The sequence below is a fragment of the Ovis canadensis genome, chromosome 2 (genome assembly GCF_042477335.2).
Source record: "Ovis canadensis isolate MfBH-ARS-UI-01 breed Bighorn chromosome 2, ARS-UI_OviCan_v2, whole genome shotgun sequence".
In the NCBI taxonomy this organism is placed as follows: Eukaryota; Metazoa; Chordata; class Mammalia; order Artiodactyla; family Bovidae; genus Ovis; species Ovis canadensis.
In genome coordinates, this window is record NC_091246.1 from 38,905,467 (window position 1) to 38,922,614 (window position 17,148).

The 17,148-nt window shown below is 45.6% G+C and overlaps 1 protein-coding gene across 9 annotated transcripts in view; it reads left to right on the top strand.

Moving 5' to 3' along the window:
• The first annotated feature begins 2,782 nt into the window (after positions 1–2,782).
• The window catches only part of ADRA1A (adrenoceptor alpha 1A), a 116,037-nt gene continuing 101,671 nt past the window's right edge, over positions 2,783–17,148 (top strand). For 5 of the 9 annotated variants that reach the window (XM_069575948.1, XM_069575946.1, XM_069575950.1 and 2 more), the window contains exons 1-2: positions 2,783–3,100; positions 4,351–5,888. In XM_069575948.1, the coding sequence (XP_069432049.1) occupies positions 5,006–5,888 (883 nt within the window). In that variant the 5' untranslated portion in view covers positions 2,783–3,100; positions 4,351–5,005. Of the gene's footprint in view, positions 3,101–3,685; positions 3,928–4,350; positions 5,889–8,171; positions 11,013–13,718; positions 13,854–17,148 lie in introns of those variants that run through there. The other 4 variants (XM_069575954.1, XM_069575952.1, XM_069575949.1 and 1 more) reach the window with 4 other exon arrangements.

The window sequence follows — 17,148 nt, forward strand, 5'->3', positions numbered from 1 at the left end:
ATGTTCCTCTCTGCATTCCAGTGGATGGAAGAATCTCTGCCAGCCATATTTGGGGTTATAATCTACCAATGAGAGGAATCCCTGTGGAAGTTCTGAAAGGAAAAGAAAAGCAGAAGGCATCGTGCACTGTGTACCACTGTTGCATAGAATTGAAGGCTTTAGCCCACAGCACATGTGAAGATTTGCGAGGAGATTTTTTTTTTCTGGATATGCTGTACATTATTGATGCTTGAGGCAGCCAAATGCACTATTGCAATGTCCTGATATTCCTGTACTTACAGATTTCCTGTAAGCAAATAGCAGTTTTCCCTGATCTGTTTTCCAATCTTTCTTGTCTCCAGAGTGAAAAAGTGAAAGTGAGTTTCATCCTGGTCTCACAGGAGGGCAGGAACAGACCTTTACCACTTCACAGCCTACTCTGACCTCACTGCCCCTTCTCATGGATCTCACTGAACATCTTCTGGGGCATCCATGTCAACCATTCTTTAAGGAGATGAATAGTTTCCTATTAGCCAGTCTGTGATTGGCTACGGAAAGATTGGTTCTGAGAGTTAGTTTAGCAAATGTTGATGTTCACAGGTTTAGAAGCAGATTTGAAAGACCTACCTGGCACCATCCGGGGGCCAAGCTGGAAATAAAGAGCTGGCTCGGGTTTCTCTGTTGAGGGGGCTGGGATTGTAAGTATGCTTGTTAGTTAGGGATGGGAGATGGAGAGTTTCAGAGTCTTTGTACATTTTGACTCTACAGAGTTGAGCAATTTTTACTTGCTCTTCTTGATTATTCTATTTCCTTATCTACCATGGAACAGATCTTTCCAGAAAGCTTGCATTCATGCTAAAAAGTTAATGGATAAGAAACTAAACAGTAATGTAGTCCTCTGGTGGGTGGGATTTCTGAAGAACAGACCTTGTATACATATTGGATGATAAGATGTAGGAGTCTCAGGGAACTGATACAGCCTTTCCAACCCATCTCAGAGCAAGTGACTTAAGGATGAGAGCAAACCCAGATTTCCTGTCTCCTCTCACGTCTGCTTCTCCTTCAACACAGAATTCAGTTTATGAATAAAAAAGCCATTTGTGTATTTATTTTTAAAATAATATTAAAGTCAAGTCAAAAAATTAATCAAATAGTATTAAAGTCTAATTAAACATGATAAGTGTCAATTGTTGTTTGTTGTTGTTCAGCCTCTAAGTTGTGTCCAACTCTGCAACCTCATGGATTTTTAGTCTGCCAGGCTCCTCTGTCCATGGGATTCTCCAGGCAAGAATACTGGAGGGGGTTGCCATTTCCTTCTCCAGATAAGTGTCGGTACCACTCCTATAGATGTGGGGGTAGAATGGCATTGTTTTTAAGAAAGAGGTCATCTATACACTAGGTCTTGGATGAAGCAAAAAAATCCCTTCTCCCTGCTTCCTCCTCCCCTGATCTTCCTGAGGGCATTTCTATGAGATATTTTGAGGTATATTGCTATGATAAAAGCCTTCCAAACATTTCTCTTGAAAAAGGTAATAATAAACTTCTGTTAAGGGGAGGGAATTCAAGTACTTACCTCTCTGTTACTATTTAACAGAACCTACTATATTCTACAAACAGAGTGTCTTGCCTGAATCAATAAAAATGAAAGGAGGGGACTTAGGAGATGGGAATCAAGAATGGAGAAAATTCTGGCATTTCCCCAATATTCCAAAGCACAGATGACATTTATTCAACTGTAAGGTAAAAAGCACATGGGATTTATCAAAAAAAAAAAGTGAATAAGACTGGCAATGTCAACTATTCGAGCTCTAATTATTCATTCATTAAGAAAATTAAAGAGAAGTAATACTCTTTTGTTGGGGGGGGGGGTGGTGGAGGGGGTCATAGTTCCCAGGTGACACCAGTGGTAGAGAATCTCCCTGCCAATACAGGAGACACAAGAGACATGGATTTGATTCCTGAGTCAGGAAGATCCCTGGGAGGAGGAAATAGCAACTCACTTCAGCACTCTTGCCTGGGAAATCCGATGGACAGAGTAGTCTGTCAGGCTACAGTCCATGGAGTGACAAAAGAGACACCACTTAGTGACTAGACAACAGCACTCTTTTAAAGGATATATTTTCTTATGGAAACTGGAAAATAATAAATAGCACTTTAAAAACACTAAGCTGTGTAAGAAACTGCAGTGGAACCAACATGCTTTCTTAATCCATTTATCTGCAGAAATGAGAAGTGAATCATATTTCAAAAGGTTTAGATATGCTCACTTTATTCTTCTGGAGTTATAATTTTATTACAATCAGATTTATTGAAACTTATCTGATTTTACATTCTTCTTAAAACATCTGCAAATAATATAATTTACCTGCATATTTGGCATAACAATATGCTTCTTTTCGATTTTAACAGAACCTAGTCCAAGCGTTAATTGAATCAAGCTGTTCAAAAGTAAATCTCCTGGGCATTTCTTTGAGCACATCATACGCACTGTAATGCTTGTCTGGCAAATGTCTATTTTTCTTTATTTTTAAAATCAGGATCATGTAAAGAAGTTATTTACTACAAATAAAAAAATTCCTTCTCCCCGCTTCCTCCTCTCCTCTCACACACTTTCTTAAAGTAAAGCGAGAACCTAATTCACTCAAGGTAAAAGGCAAAAGCCAAAAATTAAAAAACAAAACAAAAAATCTAGTGGGCGCGTAGGGCCTATTACCGCCGAGTAATACGGTAACAGCAGGAGATTACGGTACTAGCCGGGGCTACTGACTGTGTTACGTCAGCGAGAGCCGCAAAGTTCCTTGCCAGTCTTTGCTGATGTAGGGGAGCTGAATATTAAAAGGGCGAAGGTGGAGTTACTGCTTGACTGTGTGTTTTTTTTTTTTTTTCTTTTTCTCTTTTCTTTATTGTTAAAATCTCCAGGTAAAGCGTCTGTGAGCCAGGATCTTAAAGACGTCTCTGGTAAAGGGGTGAGTCAGAGGGTGCAAAACGACCGGGAACTGTTTGGTGGGAGAGACGGTCCCCTCTCCCCGCAGGGAGAAGGCAGCGGAGTTGCTCGGGGGACCGCCGGCCGCTCCACTTCTCTCGGCGCGCGCGCACCAGTGGCTCTGCATCCGCGCTCCAGGTGAGTGCGCTGCAGGGCCGGGCGGGTGAGGGCAAACCTCCCGGGGCCTTCAGGCGAGACCCTACTCCCACTTTCCCTAAGCTCCTGCTCCGTCTTTCACCCCCTTCCCCACCCCACCGCGTTTCCCTCTTGTATTCTGGGAACTTATCTCCTAGTTAACAAGTGTGTTTTTAACAGCGTATTTATCGCTCCGCGGGTAAGGGGAAACGGGTTTCTGCAGTTGCTTGCGTTCTGTTATCACCTGTGAGCTCTAGAACTTGGGATTTTCACGGAAGCCTTTGCTGAGGGAATCCCGCCTCGGGGCCCAGCCGCAAGGTGGGTCCCCATTCCCCCGCATTCCCACCGGAGTCCCTGTGGTCTGCTCGCAGCTATGGAAATCTACCTTTCTTACGCAGACGGTGACCCCCGACTCGGAAAATAAACACGAGGCGCCCCTGGCCGCCGGCTCGCGGACTTGATTTTTACGCCTACAAAATCCGCAGTGACTGCCGCCAGCAAAGCCCCTTAGGCTTAGCGATGCTCCCTGCTCCCACTCCTCCCCGGAACCCTCAGGGCCCTTCTGGGCGTGGCTAGAGGCTCGAGTCCTCCGGGACCCATGATCCTGTGGCTCGGAAAGGACTCTCGGACCTTTCCTAGAGTCGGGTTCAGCCCTCGTTGTGTCCCGAGGGCTTTGCTCTGGACCCGGCTTTCAGGCCGGCTTGGCTGGTCGACAGACCGGCGCGCTCCGCACGTTCAAGTGTGAATTCCTCTGGCGTGAGCTTGCGCGTGGCACTGCCTCTGCGGTCCCCGGGTCTCGGCGACTCCCTCTCCCAGGCCGCCCCCTCCAGGTGACTGCGAAGCAACCTGTCCAAGTGGCCACCGGGTAGATCCTCCGGGTTTCCATCAGCTTGGCTCGGCGCGGCATACCCTTCAGCCTCAAATCGCGCCACTCGGGCTAGATTTTAATTTCAAGCTAGACTTAAATTAATTTATTTTCAGATTTTAATTTCACGCCGGCCGTGCTGGAGCTTGGGGTGTGTTTGCCTCAGTCCTTGAACACCGCCAGAGGCCGCGAGGAGGAGCGCGCCAGGGCAGGTGCCCAGCGGCTGGGCACGGCTCGCGGTCCCCTCCCGAGCGCTGGGCTGCGGCAGGACGGGTCGCTTCGGGATCTGAGTCGGCGGGGCTCCCGGCTGGGTCAGACCCCGCGTCTAGCACGGCCTCGCTCCCCGAGGCGGCTGGCTTACACTCTGCATTTCTTTGCGCTCTTTCAGGACAACGCTGGCAAACTACGCTCCGCAGCCATCTCGCTCTTGGTGAACATTTCACAGCCGCGTTTCCCCTTGGCCTGCGCGATCTGTCATGAATGCAGCCACACCGAGTGTAACTGCGGGTGGGGAGAAGCGCCCAGATGCCAACGGTTCCCGCCTTTGAGAGTCGACGGCAGACCAGTACTTGCTTGTGGTTTGTTGGGGGGAGACTGAAGTTTTGAATTCCAATTATGTGCAGAATGCTCAAACTTCTCACTCGGACGGAGCGGACAGTGCAGGAAAGGGGACTCCCATAATTCTGGGATTGCGTTTTGCATCGCGTCTCCCTGAGTTCCGTGCTAAGGCTCGGATAGGGAGGGAGCCGGGGCCCCGGGCCAGCGCTACGGGTGGAGAGGGTCGGCTGGCAGCTCCGCGCGCCCCTGGCCATGTCGCCTTTAAAGCCCTACCCCTTTGCGTGGCCTACTGAGGGTTTCCCGGGCTGGCCGGAGTTGCTTCCTCCCTGCACGTTCTCTCTTACCCCCAGACAACCCCAGCAGACGAGGCTCCTGGGAGCCGAGAGCTTTTGACTCCCCGCTCCCTCGCTCCCCTCCTCCGTTCCCCCCGAGGGGTGGCCCTCAAGAGCCGGACTTTGCCGCCCCGGCCCCGGGGGGCTGGGACCATGGTGTTTCTCTCCGGAAATGCCTCCGACAGCTCCAACTGCACCCACCCGCCGCCACCGGTGAACATTTCCAAGGCCATTCTGCTCGGGGTGATCTTGGGAGGCCTCATCCTTTTCGGGGTGCTGGGGAACATCCTCGTGATCCTTTCCGTGGCCTGCCACCGGCACCTGCACTCGGTCACACACTACTACATCGTCAACCTGGCGGTGGCCGACCTCCTCCTCACTTCCACGGTGCTGCCCTTCTCCGCTATCTTCGAGATCCTGGGCTACTGGGCCTTCGGCAGGGTCTTCTGCAATGTCTGGGCGGCGGTGGACGTCCTGTGCTGCACGGCTTCCATCATGGCACTCTGTATCATCTCCATCGACCGCTACATCGGCGTGAGCTATCCTCTGCGCTACCCCACCATCGTCACCCAGAAGAGGGGCCTCATGGCCCTGCTCTGCGTCTGGGCACTCTCTTTGGTCATCTCCATCGGGCCCCTCTTCGGCTGGAGGCAGCCGGCCCCGGAGGACGAGACCATCTGCCAGATCAACGAGGAGCCGGGCTATGTGCTCTTCTCGGCCCTGGGGTCCTTCTACGTGCCGCTGACCATCATCCTGGTCATGTACTGCCGGGTCTACGTGGTGGCCAAGAGGGAGAGCCGGGGCCTCAAGTCGGGCCTCAAGACCGACAAGTCAGACTCGGAGCAGGTGACGCTCCGCATCCATCGCAAAAACGCCCCGGTAGGAGGCAGCGGGGTGACCAGCGCCAAGAACAAGACGCACTTCTCCGTGAGACTGCTCAAATTTTCGCGCGAGAAGAAAGCGGCCAAAACGCTGGGCATAGTGGTCGGCTGCTTCGTCCTCTGCTGGCTGCCTTTTTTCTTAGTGATGCCCATTGGTAAGTCTTTACATCAGCTCTTCCCCTTCTGCTATCCTAGACTCACAGGCATGGGTGGATGAGAAAGGATCTGCATTTCAAACGGCAAAGCTAGGAGGGCAGTTAGGAAAGACTTCCCTGTAGAAAAGTAAAATTTCATTCCCTTTCTGCTCCAGTCTCACTTATATTCAGTCCTAGGGCACTTTTTCGACTACTGCAAAGTGGTTTCCCACCGATGCAGATTAATTGGTCTTCTTAATAAGAACATTAACTTCTGCTAATGCTTTTAAGCCTGTGTTTAACCTAAAAACATCCATCCTTGGATTTCAAGTCTCTGAGTCTCCTCCACCAGGCACTAGCAGGGGCAATGGAATGTCACTTTCATCTCTGCTGCTGTGGACTGCAAATTCTCTTGGCCTAAAAATAAGCACGATGCTTATCCTGAACAAACTTGTGCAATTTGATTATTAGATTAGATTATTCCTAAGGGTTAGTGAAAATGGTCTGCTTGTGTTCTATATCTGTGTTCATGTTGTTTTCTGGATTCTGTGTGGAAGAAACTATAACGAGCTACTGGCAAGAAAAAATATATCTCCAAAACAATTTAACCTTTAAAGAATTCAATATACTGTTTCCAATAAGTAAATACATTCCCCTTTATTTTAATGCTAAGTATTAAACCAAACAGTAATGTTACAGATCCAGTTTTCACAAATGCTGAATGAGCTGTTGTCAAAACTAATTAGTTCATTATAAGTGTCAGCAAGCTGATGCACTTGGATTCATCATTTACCTCCGGAAGGCCTTCCTGACAACCTAGAATGGTTGTTTACTATTTTTAGTTTGTGAGCTCAGGTGTAGACCCACACACATTGGTTATCCACTAGCTCAAGCACACAAAAAATTACAATAAAAAGTCATAGACGTCTGTACTTTAGGGTCAATTTACATGGCATGTACTGAAAGTCCTTTTATTGGCAACACCGAGTGGTCATTGCAGCTATTATTTTTTGAGGGCTAACTATGTTTCAGACATTAACAATTTGATATCATTAGTCCTCTCAATAGCTAAGTGAGGTATATGTAATTATTCCAAAATCACAAGTCAGGGGAAGGAATTCTTCAAGTTCTAAAGCTTTGCTGTCTATTATCATAACCACTAGCCCCATGTGTCTATTGAATGTAAGTTAAAATTAAAGAAAATTAGTATTCAGTTGCTTAGTCCCACTGGACCATTTCAAGTGTTCGGCAGCCACATGTGGCCAGCGGCTACTGCCTTGTACAGCAGAGATATAGAGTATTTCGATCATTGCAGAAATTTCTACCCAACACGGCTGCTTGAGAGGCCCTTCCAAATTCATTCCCTGGCCTTTCATCATTATTGCATTCTCTGCTTCTAGAACGACATCACAGCTTTGATTGTATTTATACAACCTTCTTTACCTGAGCCACTGCCTCCTTACCTATCATCTGCATCCCATCCCTTCCTCTTGAAGTTTGCACATTTACCTATGCATCTGTTCACCTGTCAATTATTGTATTTATTAAACACTTGTTCTAGACACTTAGGGTGAACAAGACAGAAAAGTCCTTGCACTGAGATGTTTGCAATCTTTGGGGGGAAATAGACAAAAACAAACAAATATACCTTTAAAAGTCAAGGATTAACAAGCACTATTTTAAAAGTAAACAGGATAATAAGATAGAGACTGGGATGACAATGTGGTGAGTGGCATGAAAAGTCCTCTCTGAAGAGGTGGTATTTGAGCAGAGACCTGACTGAAGTGAGGAGCAAGCTTTGCAAATTCTAGGAGGAAGAGTTTTCTGGGCAGAGGCAATAGCCAGTGCAGAGCTGGCAAGGAACCTGACCTGTCTTTTAGGCCAAAGTCGAATTTGCATATTATTCTAATTGTGATGGGAAGTCATCCAATCAGAGAGGCTTTATCACGTGAGTGGCTGGTCTTGTATTTTTAAAGGATGGTTCTGGCTGCTGGGAGGAGTGAAGACTGTTTCCCAGATAAGAGTTGAAACAGGGAGACCACTTAGGTGACTGCTGGAGACATCAAGAAGGGAAAAGTGGGGAAGCCCTGTACTCAGGTAAAACAGGTGGGCATGGTTCAAAGTGATCCCAGTTCAGTTCAGTTGGTCAGTCATGTCCGACTCTTTTTAACCCCATGAACTGCAGCACGCCAGGCCTCCCTGTCCATCACCAACCCCGAAACTCATGTCCATTGAGTCAGTGATGCCATTCAACCATCTCATCCTCTGTCATCCCCTTCTCCTCTTGCCCTCAATGTTTCCCAGCATCCGGGTCTTTTCAAATGAATCAGCTCTTCGCATCAGATGGCCAAAGTATTGGAGTTTCAGCTTCAACATCAGTCCTTCCACTGAACACCCAGGACTGATCTCCTTTAGGATGGACTGGTTGGATCTCCTTGCAGTCCAAGGCACTCTCAAGAGTCTTCTCCACACCACTGTTCAAAAGCATCAATTCTTCAGCACTCAGCTTTCTTTACAGTCCAACTCTCACATCCATACATGACCACTGGAAAAACCATAGTCTTGACTAGATGGACCTTTGTTGACAAAGTAATGTCTCTGCTTTTAATATGTTGTCTAGGTTGGTCATAACTTTCTTTCCAAGGAGTAAGCGTCTTTTAATTTCATGGCTGCAATCACCATCTGCAGTGATTTTGGAGCTAAAAAAAATAGAGTCAGCCACTGTTTCCAGTGTTTCCCCATCTATTTGCCATGAAGTGACGGGACCAGATGCCATGATCTTAGTTTTCTGAATGTTTAGCTTTAAGCCAACATTAAATTTGGACATAGCATATGAAAAAAAGAGAGGAGTAGAGATAACTTTTGGGTTTTAGGCCCTAACAACTGGGTAAATAGTAGTATTTCCTGAGATTGGAGAAACTAAAGAATCATGGAGTGGTAAGGGGCTGGCAGGAATGTGAAGCACAAGTGCTTATTTTATACAGTCCATGCTGAGAAGTGTCTATTAGATGCACAAGTAGGTATGTCGAGTAGACAGTTACATGCATGTATTTGGAGCTAAGAGGGGAAGCTGTCTATGTTTAGCCAAGCTTATGATATAACCTTGGGACACATCAACATATTTCCACAGAAATGGAAGGATATGCAAGTGAGAAAGTGTGGAGAGAAAAGAGAGATGAAGACTGAGCCTTGGACCCTGATATTTGAGGGTCAGGAAAAGGAAGAGAAATGATCAGCAAAAGAAACTGAGAAGGAGTGGCCAGGGAGGTAGAAGAAGGTGATGTCCCGGAAACTGAATGGAGATGTTTCATGAAGGCAGGAGTCACATGCAGTTGCTAGACCAAGTCAGAGGACTGGGAATCCACACTGGACTTGGCCTTGTAGAGGTCTTTGGTGATATGAGAAAGTCCTGGAGGAAATGGCAACCCACTCCAGTATTCTTGCCTGGTGAGAATCCCATGGACAGAGGAGCCTGGCGGGTTACAGTCCATTGGGTCGCAAAGAGTTGGACACAACTGAGCAACTAACACTTTCTCTGAGGACAGTAGTTTCAGTGGAGTGATGGAGACGAAAGCCTGATTGTGCACTTTTTTGAGAGAATGAAAGGTGACGTGAAAGGGTTTTACTAGACTGTGGGACAGGGAAAGGCAGTGTAGCTACAAGGATCTAGGGAAAATTTTCAAAGGTGGAGATAGGATATCATGTTTATTTTCTGATGGAAATTATGGCCTAGAGAGATCCTGATGGTACAGGCAAGGGAGGACACAAGAGGGTTTGAAAATGATGGGGAAGCCAGAGTGTATGAGCACAGAGGCAGTAGGTAAGGAGGGGAAAGGTCAAGATCACTTCCAAATACATGCATGTTCTCCATGAAATGAGACTCATGGTCATCTCAAAATTTGATGAAATTTATGTATTTTTAAAACTAAGCTGATTTTAATTTCAGAATGACTAAGAGAATAGAAAACATTCATTTTTAAAAAGCAAATGTTCCTACCAAGCCAAAAGCATCATTGTGAGAGTTAAATCCTAGATGTAGATAATGCTGATGGCTTCAGCCTGGCTTTATACATCAGGAGTAAATTGTAGTCAGATGAAAGTACACATCAGCTTAATTTCTCTTTCTTTGGGTTCCCTTCTATATAATTCTGCTCATCGTTAAAAAGAAATGAACCAAATATCTAAGTGTTTATGAAAATGTCCTATGGCATCTCTATTCCCTATTTTTAATAAATTGAGTTGGAAAGAAAAAAATAATTAAGATCATCAACTAAAAGTGAGGAAAGAATAGGAAGTGATGGTAGTTTGAGGAGTGAAAGAAAATGTGAAGGATCAGTCTTTGAGGTGAGAGAGTAAATAGATGATGGAAATTTTCTAGAGTTACCAGAAGGTCCTGAGGACATGTTTGAGACTTAAGTTCATATATTTAAAGGAAGACCAATCAAGAAGGCTGAATGCTAGTCTTTCACAGCTAAGAGGCTGGGAACGATAGGGCATGTTGCTGATGACTGATTATATCTAGGGGTTAAAGTAACGAAGGGGAGACTGTGAAGGAACATAGGCTAGATCAGATTGTGCTGTTTGTGTGCTCACTCAGTCGTGGCTGACTCTTTGTGACCCCGCAGACTGTGGCCCATTAGGATCCTCTGTCCATGGGATTATCCAGGAAAGAATACTGGAGTGAGTTGACATTTCCTCTTTCAGGGGATCTTTTCGACCCAGGAGTTGAACCACATCTCCTGAGGCTCCTAGATTGGATTAGGGGCCATACAGAGCCAGATGGTGGGAACAGCTCAGATAAGGATGGGTGACTGGGAGTTTGAGACTTCCAGTGGTGGCTTAGCTATCCAAGAAGAGGAGCATAATAGACTGGCTCTTGAGTCCCTCTAGGGAAAAGGAGACTCTGGTCTTAGAGCTTCTCTTGTGGATCTGCTGTCTTGGGAAGCTGGTAACATTGAAGTGAAAATGGGCACAAGATCACCAAACCTACCAAATCTATGATCCACAGTTTCTTTTTGACACCAAACTAGAACCCATGCTCCACAACAAAAGAAGCCAATGCAAAGGGAAGCCCGCTTACTGGAACTAGAGAAAGCCCCTGCACAGCAGAAAAGACCAAGCACAACCAAAAATAATGAAAATAAATATGCAAAAATAAATTTTAAAAAATTCACTCTAAGGTATAAATGACTGATTATTACGTCAAGTGTGATCTCCCTCCCCTGAAGGGGTTCTCGGTTTCAGGAAAATATTTAGGATATACGAAGAAGACAAGGCTTGTTTCTTCCCAGAGTGATTGGCTGTAGAATAGGTGCCAGGCACTGTGTTGGAACAAAAAGTTGGCCAAAGCACAGACTCTGCCCTCAAGGGTCTCACAGTCTAGTTAAGGAGACAAATTGAAAACAATGGTCACAAATCTATGAGATTGGTCCTCCAAGTGATATTACAAATGCTAAGGAATAGAATAGTGAACAATGTCTGGAAATCACTACAGAAGCATCTAGACGTATCGCAGTTAACTAAGCAGAGGCTTGAAGACTGCACTACATCTCATGAGCCATCAGTGAGACGTTGTTTGTTTTTAGTAACTATCTTAAGTACATTTTTCATGCAAAATGTGGAGAGAAGAATAAATATGCCATTATGTTATTATACCCAAGGGACATGAGCTCTTAAGTAGGACAAGTAGTCTCTTGGGAAGAGAGCTTATGGGTTTGCCCTCAGCTGCCAGAGGACAGAGGGCTTGGAAACTGAAACCAGAGCAGGGGTGGGTGTACTGTGCAAAGCTGAGGGGTGAAGCACCCACCTGTGCAGGAACCAGACCAGGATAATCAGGTGAGGGGGGACCTCCCATCTCATTGTGAAGGCCCCTCTGGATTTGTGAGAAGGCTCTGTCTCCCCATGGACTCCACACTTCACTCTCTCCCCAGTTCTTCCCCACCAGGGTTGGGTTGGTTGGTGGGCTGAATAGCCTGATTACAGATAGAAATCTGACTTTTCTGCCTTCAAGTCTAAGTCTTGCTAGCCTTGTCTCCTTCCCATATCCTAAATATTTTCCTGAAACCAAGAACCCCTTCAGGGGAGGGAGATCACACTTGACGTAATGATCAGTCATTTATACCTTAGAGTGAATTTTTAAAATTTTATTTTTGCTTATTTGTTTTTATTATTTTTGGTTGTGCTTGGTCCTTTCTGCTGTGCAGGGGCTTTCTCTAGTTCCAGTAAGCGGGCTTCCCTTTGCATTCGCTTCTCTTTGTTGTGGAGCATGGGCTCTAGGGCATACGGTCTTCAGTAGTTGCAGCTCATCAGGTCTTGAGCAAGAGCTCAGTTGCTCCAAGGCGTGTGGGATCTTCCTGGACCAGGGATTGAACCCATGTCCCCTGCATTGGCAGGTGGATTCCTAACCACTGAACCACCAGGGAAGTCCTAGAGTGAATGTTCTTAGAAAACAAGTTTTGATCAAGAAGCTAAATAAAGAGAATTTGAAGCTGTTAGATTTCAACACTGGAGAAGGCAATGGCACCCCACTCCAGTACTCTTACCTGGAAAATCCCATGGATGGAGGAGCCTGGTAGACTGCAGTCCATGGGGTCGCAAAGAGTTGGACATGACTGAGCGACTTAACGTTCACTTTTCACTTTCATGCATTGGAGAAGGAAAATGGCAACCCACTCCAGTGTTCTTGCCTGGAGAATCCCAGGGACGGAGGAGCCTGATGGGCTGCCGTCTATGGGGTCGCAGAGTCGGACGCAACTGAAGTGACTTAGCAGCAGCAGCAGCCTTCAACATATGAAAGAAGGAAGGGTATAAACTGTGCCTCAAGGAACCTTGGGACCTGGAGTGTGTGCTTCATCTTTGCCTATTACATTCTTTTGTCTAGAGCCGAGTGGTACCAAAGGCAGTGTGCTGGATGAAGAAAGTATTGACCTGAGATTTCAACCTAGGCTTTCTTTATTCATAAAATATGGGATGTTATATGGGTCAGCTGCCTAGTATAGCACCTAGCACAGAGCAAATGGCAATAAATGTTAATCTTATCTGAATTCATACGTTTCACAGATCATTACTGACATATGTTGATGTGGGATGTTGCCATGAAGAGTGGATGCCTTTGGAGGTCTGGGCAAAAGAAAGCATTAGAAAGAAGGGGTTTGGGGAGGGGGAAGCATTTACTGAACACTTGGTTATATGCATCAGAACTCTGGACACATCTGATTTACATTCAAAATAAGTATTATTATTGTACCGAGCCATTGCCATCATCTCTGAATGAAAGGAGAGAGCACTGGGCTGAGCTGTGGTTCAGATGGACATTACTATTTGAGAATTATTTTAAAATAAAAAAAGACAGCACAGCAACTTCCCTGGCAGTCCACTGGTTAAGATGCCATGCTTCCACTGTAGAGTCTGTGGGTTTGATCCTTGGTCGGGGAACTAAGATCTCACATGCCACATGGTATGGCCAATTATAAAATAATTTTTTAAAAAGTTTATAGATGTTTTTTAAAAAGACAGCACATGGTAAGGAGGGAGAATGTTTTAAGATGCAGTGTCCAGGAGAAGGCAATGCAGGCAAGATGATTACCAGGTGGAAGCAGTGAGGCATAGTCATTTATTCATTCAGCAAAATTTCATTGAGCATCTCCTGTGTGCCAGGTAGCTAGAGACTCCCTGGAGATAAAGACAAATCCTTGCCCTCGTGGAGCTGAAAATCTGCACAATTCAATACATAGCAAGTTTCAGATGGTGATATGTGAAAAGTAGCAAGAAAAAGGGGTGAGTGCACATAATGACACAGAATGATGCTTGTGGATGCCCAGGCCAGTTAGAAATTGCATTTCTTTGCTGCAGGTACAAAAGAACAGGCCCCTGATTCTTATGGAAAAGGCTGACTTCTGAGAGATTATGGTGTGGAGAGAATCTAAGAACCACTTTGACTTTAAGATAAGAGACCAGTTTTTCAGTTACTCTAGCTGCATCACATAGGTAGGTGTGTGTGTGAAGTCGTGTCCAACTCTTTGTGACCTCGTAGACTGTGGCCCCCAGGCTTCTCTGTCCATGGGATTTCCCAGGCAAGAATACTGGAGTGAGTTGCTATTTTCTTCTCCAAGGATTATCATTTCCTTCTCCAGGGGATCTTCTTGACCCAGGGATTGAACCCACATCTCTTGCATCTCCTACATCGGCAAGCAGGTTCTTTACCAGCTGACCCATGGGGGACGCCCCTTGCTACACCACAAATCATCTCAAAACTTGGTAACTTAAGGCAACAATCCTGCTATGGCTTGCAATTGTAGGGCAGTTATGAGTCAAGGTCTAGTTTATTGGGCTGTCGGGATGTTAGACTTGGTGGCCGCTCTTCCCCCAGTAGTTGAAGCCAGCTCTCCTGCAGTGTGGCACTTCTCTCCAAGAGAATCGGGGCAGAAACTGCCAGGCTTCTGAAGCACAAGACCCAGACCTGGCCCAGGGTCACTTCTGCCTCGTTCTGCAGGAAAACCAAGTCACCAAGGCCAGTATACCTTCAAGGGGAGGAAAACAGACTCACCTCCTGGTGAGAGAGCAGATTCGCAAAGGGATAAGGGTATTATTGCAACCATCTTCCAGTACATTTTCCTCACAACTGTATCAGGCAGCATTTCTCATTCATCTTCCAGTTACTTACCGAGAATGTCCCATATATCAGGCTTTATGAAATGTAACCATGTAAAAACAACCTGGGTGTTTGCCTTCCTGCAGGCTTCTAATCTCCATGAGGAGATAGACATGAATCAGATAACCACATAAAAATGCCAGAACTGTGTACAAGGAAGAGGATGGAGTGGTACCTTGGAAACATGGCCTGTGGATAAGAGTGACCCTGGGCAAGAGGGTAGAATAGGCTTGCTGGGAAGGAGAGCTTGACCTTCTTGACCTTGATCTTTGGGGCTGAGATCTGTAGACCAAGGAGCTGTTCATTGGTTAAAAGGAGACTAGAGGGAATGAGATGGATAAAGACTCTGATAAGACTGGACTGAAGCTGGAGAAAAAGGGAGCTACCTGAATAAGCCTTTAGGGTCATTTTTATGAGTTTGTGTTTTTATTTGAAGATGACCAGGAATAAGAACGACATGATCAAGTTTATATTTTAAATTATCAGAGGCTTAACAAAAAGAAGACTGGCTAGACCAGTTGGGAGACATTGACCCAGGACAGGTGAGAGATACCTTGCCAAATAGGATCCTTATCACTCGAGGCTGAAAATATTTATTTCCACGAGCTGCCACAGAGTTCTCAAATGCCTCTTGTTGTCATTGCCTCCAGAGCAGATTTATGAGAAAAGCTTTCCCTGATCACAAATAGTCTAACCAGACTTGGCTTTAAATTAATTGTGGCTCTTTCCACAAGACGAATCTGTCGTTGGAGATTTACCATCATATTCCAAAGAATGTACCTCAGGCTCAGAAGACGTCTACGATGAGTTCTAACAAAGCTTTGAACAATAACTGACTCTTTTAAACCAGCTGCATACAGGCAAGTTAGTACTCTGAAAGAGACACCACTTAGTGACCCAGGTATTGCTGTGTTTTCTTATTTCGTGGTTTCAGGTTCAGGTGGGAGGATTTTTCCTAAGGCATTTTCCTCATTGGACAGGTTCACTGTCTTTTAGTCCTTTAACTTGGTTTTCCATCTGGACATGTGTATAGTGACTTTTCATCTTGAAACTGCATTTTCCTTTACTAATTGAAATCCCCCCCATATTTTTATATTTGAAATCCACTCCCCCAGTATCAGTCATTTCTATTTCAATTTTGTATTGTGAAATCACTCATCTGTGCTCTTTGGCCACTTTTTTGTTAAGCCACTGAGTTTTACTTCTTTTCCATTTGTAAGTTTATTGTATACATTGGCCATATTAATCACTTATTACTGTATATCCTGGGTTGCCAGTTTTCTCATGCTGTATTCAGACATGCTGAGAAAATATAGCTTCTTTATTTTTCAAAAACTGATGTGATCTTTTTCATGAACTCCCAGGGGACACACACACACACACACACACACACACACACACACACACACACACACACACACACTTTTAGTTAAACCCAGTAAGTTCAGTCAAATCCAATCATTTAAGCAGAATCTTTATATACTCTGCATCTCTTGGATAACTCAGCATTGCAAGTTTGCCTGCTAAATTGTTAATCAGAGGCACATGTTATGGTTATTGGGGTAGTGAGTGATAGGAAATTATCAGGTCCTAGGTTGATCTCTCCAGAGAAGGCAATGGCAACCCACTCCAGCATTCTTGCCTGGAGAATCCCAGGGACAGGGAAGCCTGGTGGGCTGCCATTTATGGGGTCACACAGAGTCACACGTGACTGAAGCGACTTAGCAGCAGCAGCAGCAGCAGGTTGATCTCTCATGGTGATTTTTAGTTTCTGGCTCTGGGGATGTTTTAGTCTAGTGGCTGGCCCCAGGTGCCAGTCCCTAGCCATCACACAGCTGTCCCCGATGAGTCTGAGGGTACTCACCCATGGACAGTTGCCCCACTTGATGACGCAGCCCTCTTAAGTCACAATAGGTTTATCTGTTTTGCCTCCATTTGGTTCCTGGCTGGGGTAATGCTTGTTCTATTGCCATTGGCCAAGGAGTCACTTTGTCTGTAACAGCCCACAAGATCACTGTTCACAGGCTCTTGAGCTAAATTCTCGATGATGTTTCATCATTGTCTGAAGGCATGGAGAGCCCTATGGGTTCCTCCAAGTCCACACCACTCACACCACACCTCACCCTACCTCACCACGCCACACCACACCACTCCACACCACACCAAACATTCGTGCCAATCCACACCTACTCTTCTGCACCCAGCCACACGGGCTGTCACTTTAGCAGATGTAATAGTCCTCTTGTGTCATCTCCCAGTTGCCAGGATGGAGAGTGGGAAAAGGACCTTCATTTCTACCTCTGCAGTGTTTGTCAAGAGGGCAGTTCGGGAACACCAGGCTTTCTCTTTTCACTTCCTCCTTCCCCACTTCCCCCCACTGTCCACCTGTGGAGAGCAGATTCAGAAAGCTTTCCCTTCCTTTTTCTGGCTAAAAGGGACCCTCCTTTGAACCACATACTCCTCCTCCTCCATGCAGGCAGAGAGGTATAGGTTTCCTAAAAAGGGAATAAAGATGAGGGATATTTAACAATTTTGTAATCTTTATACATATTTAGCAACTATTCTTCTCATTGATTTTTTTTTTGCATTTTACCCTTTTTGTCCCTTTACAAATATATAGACTTTTAAAAT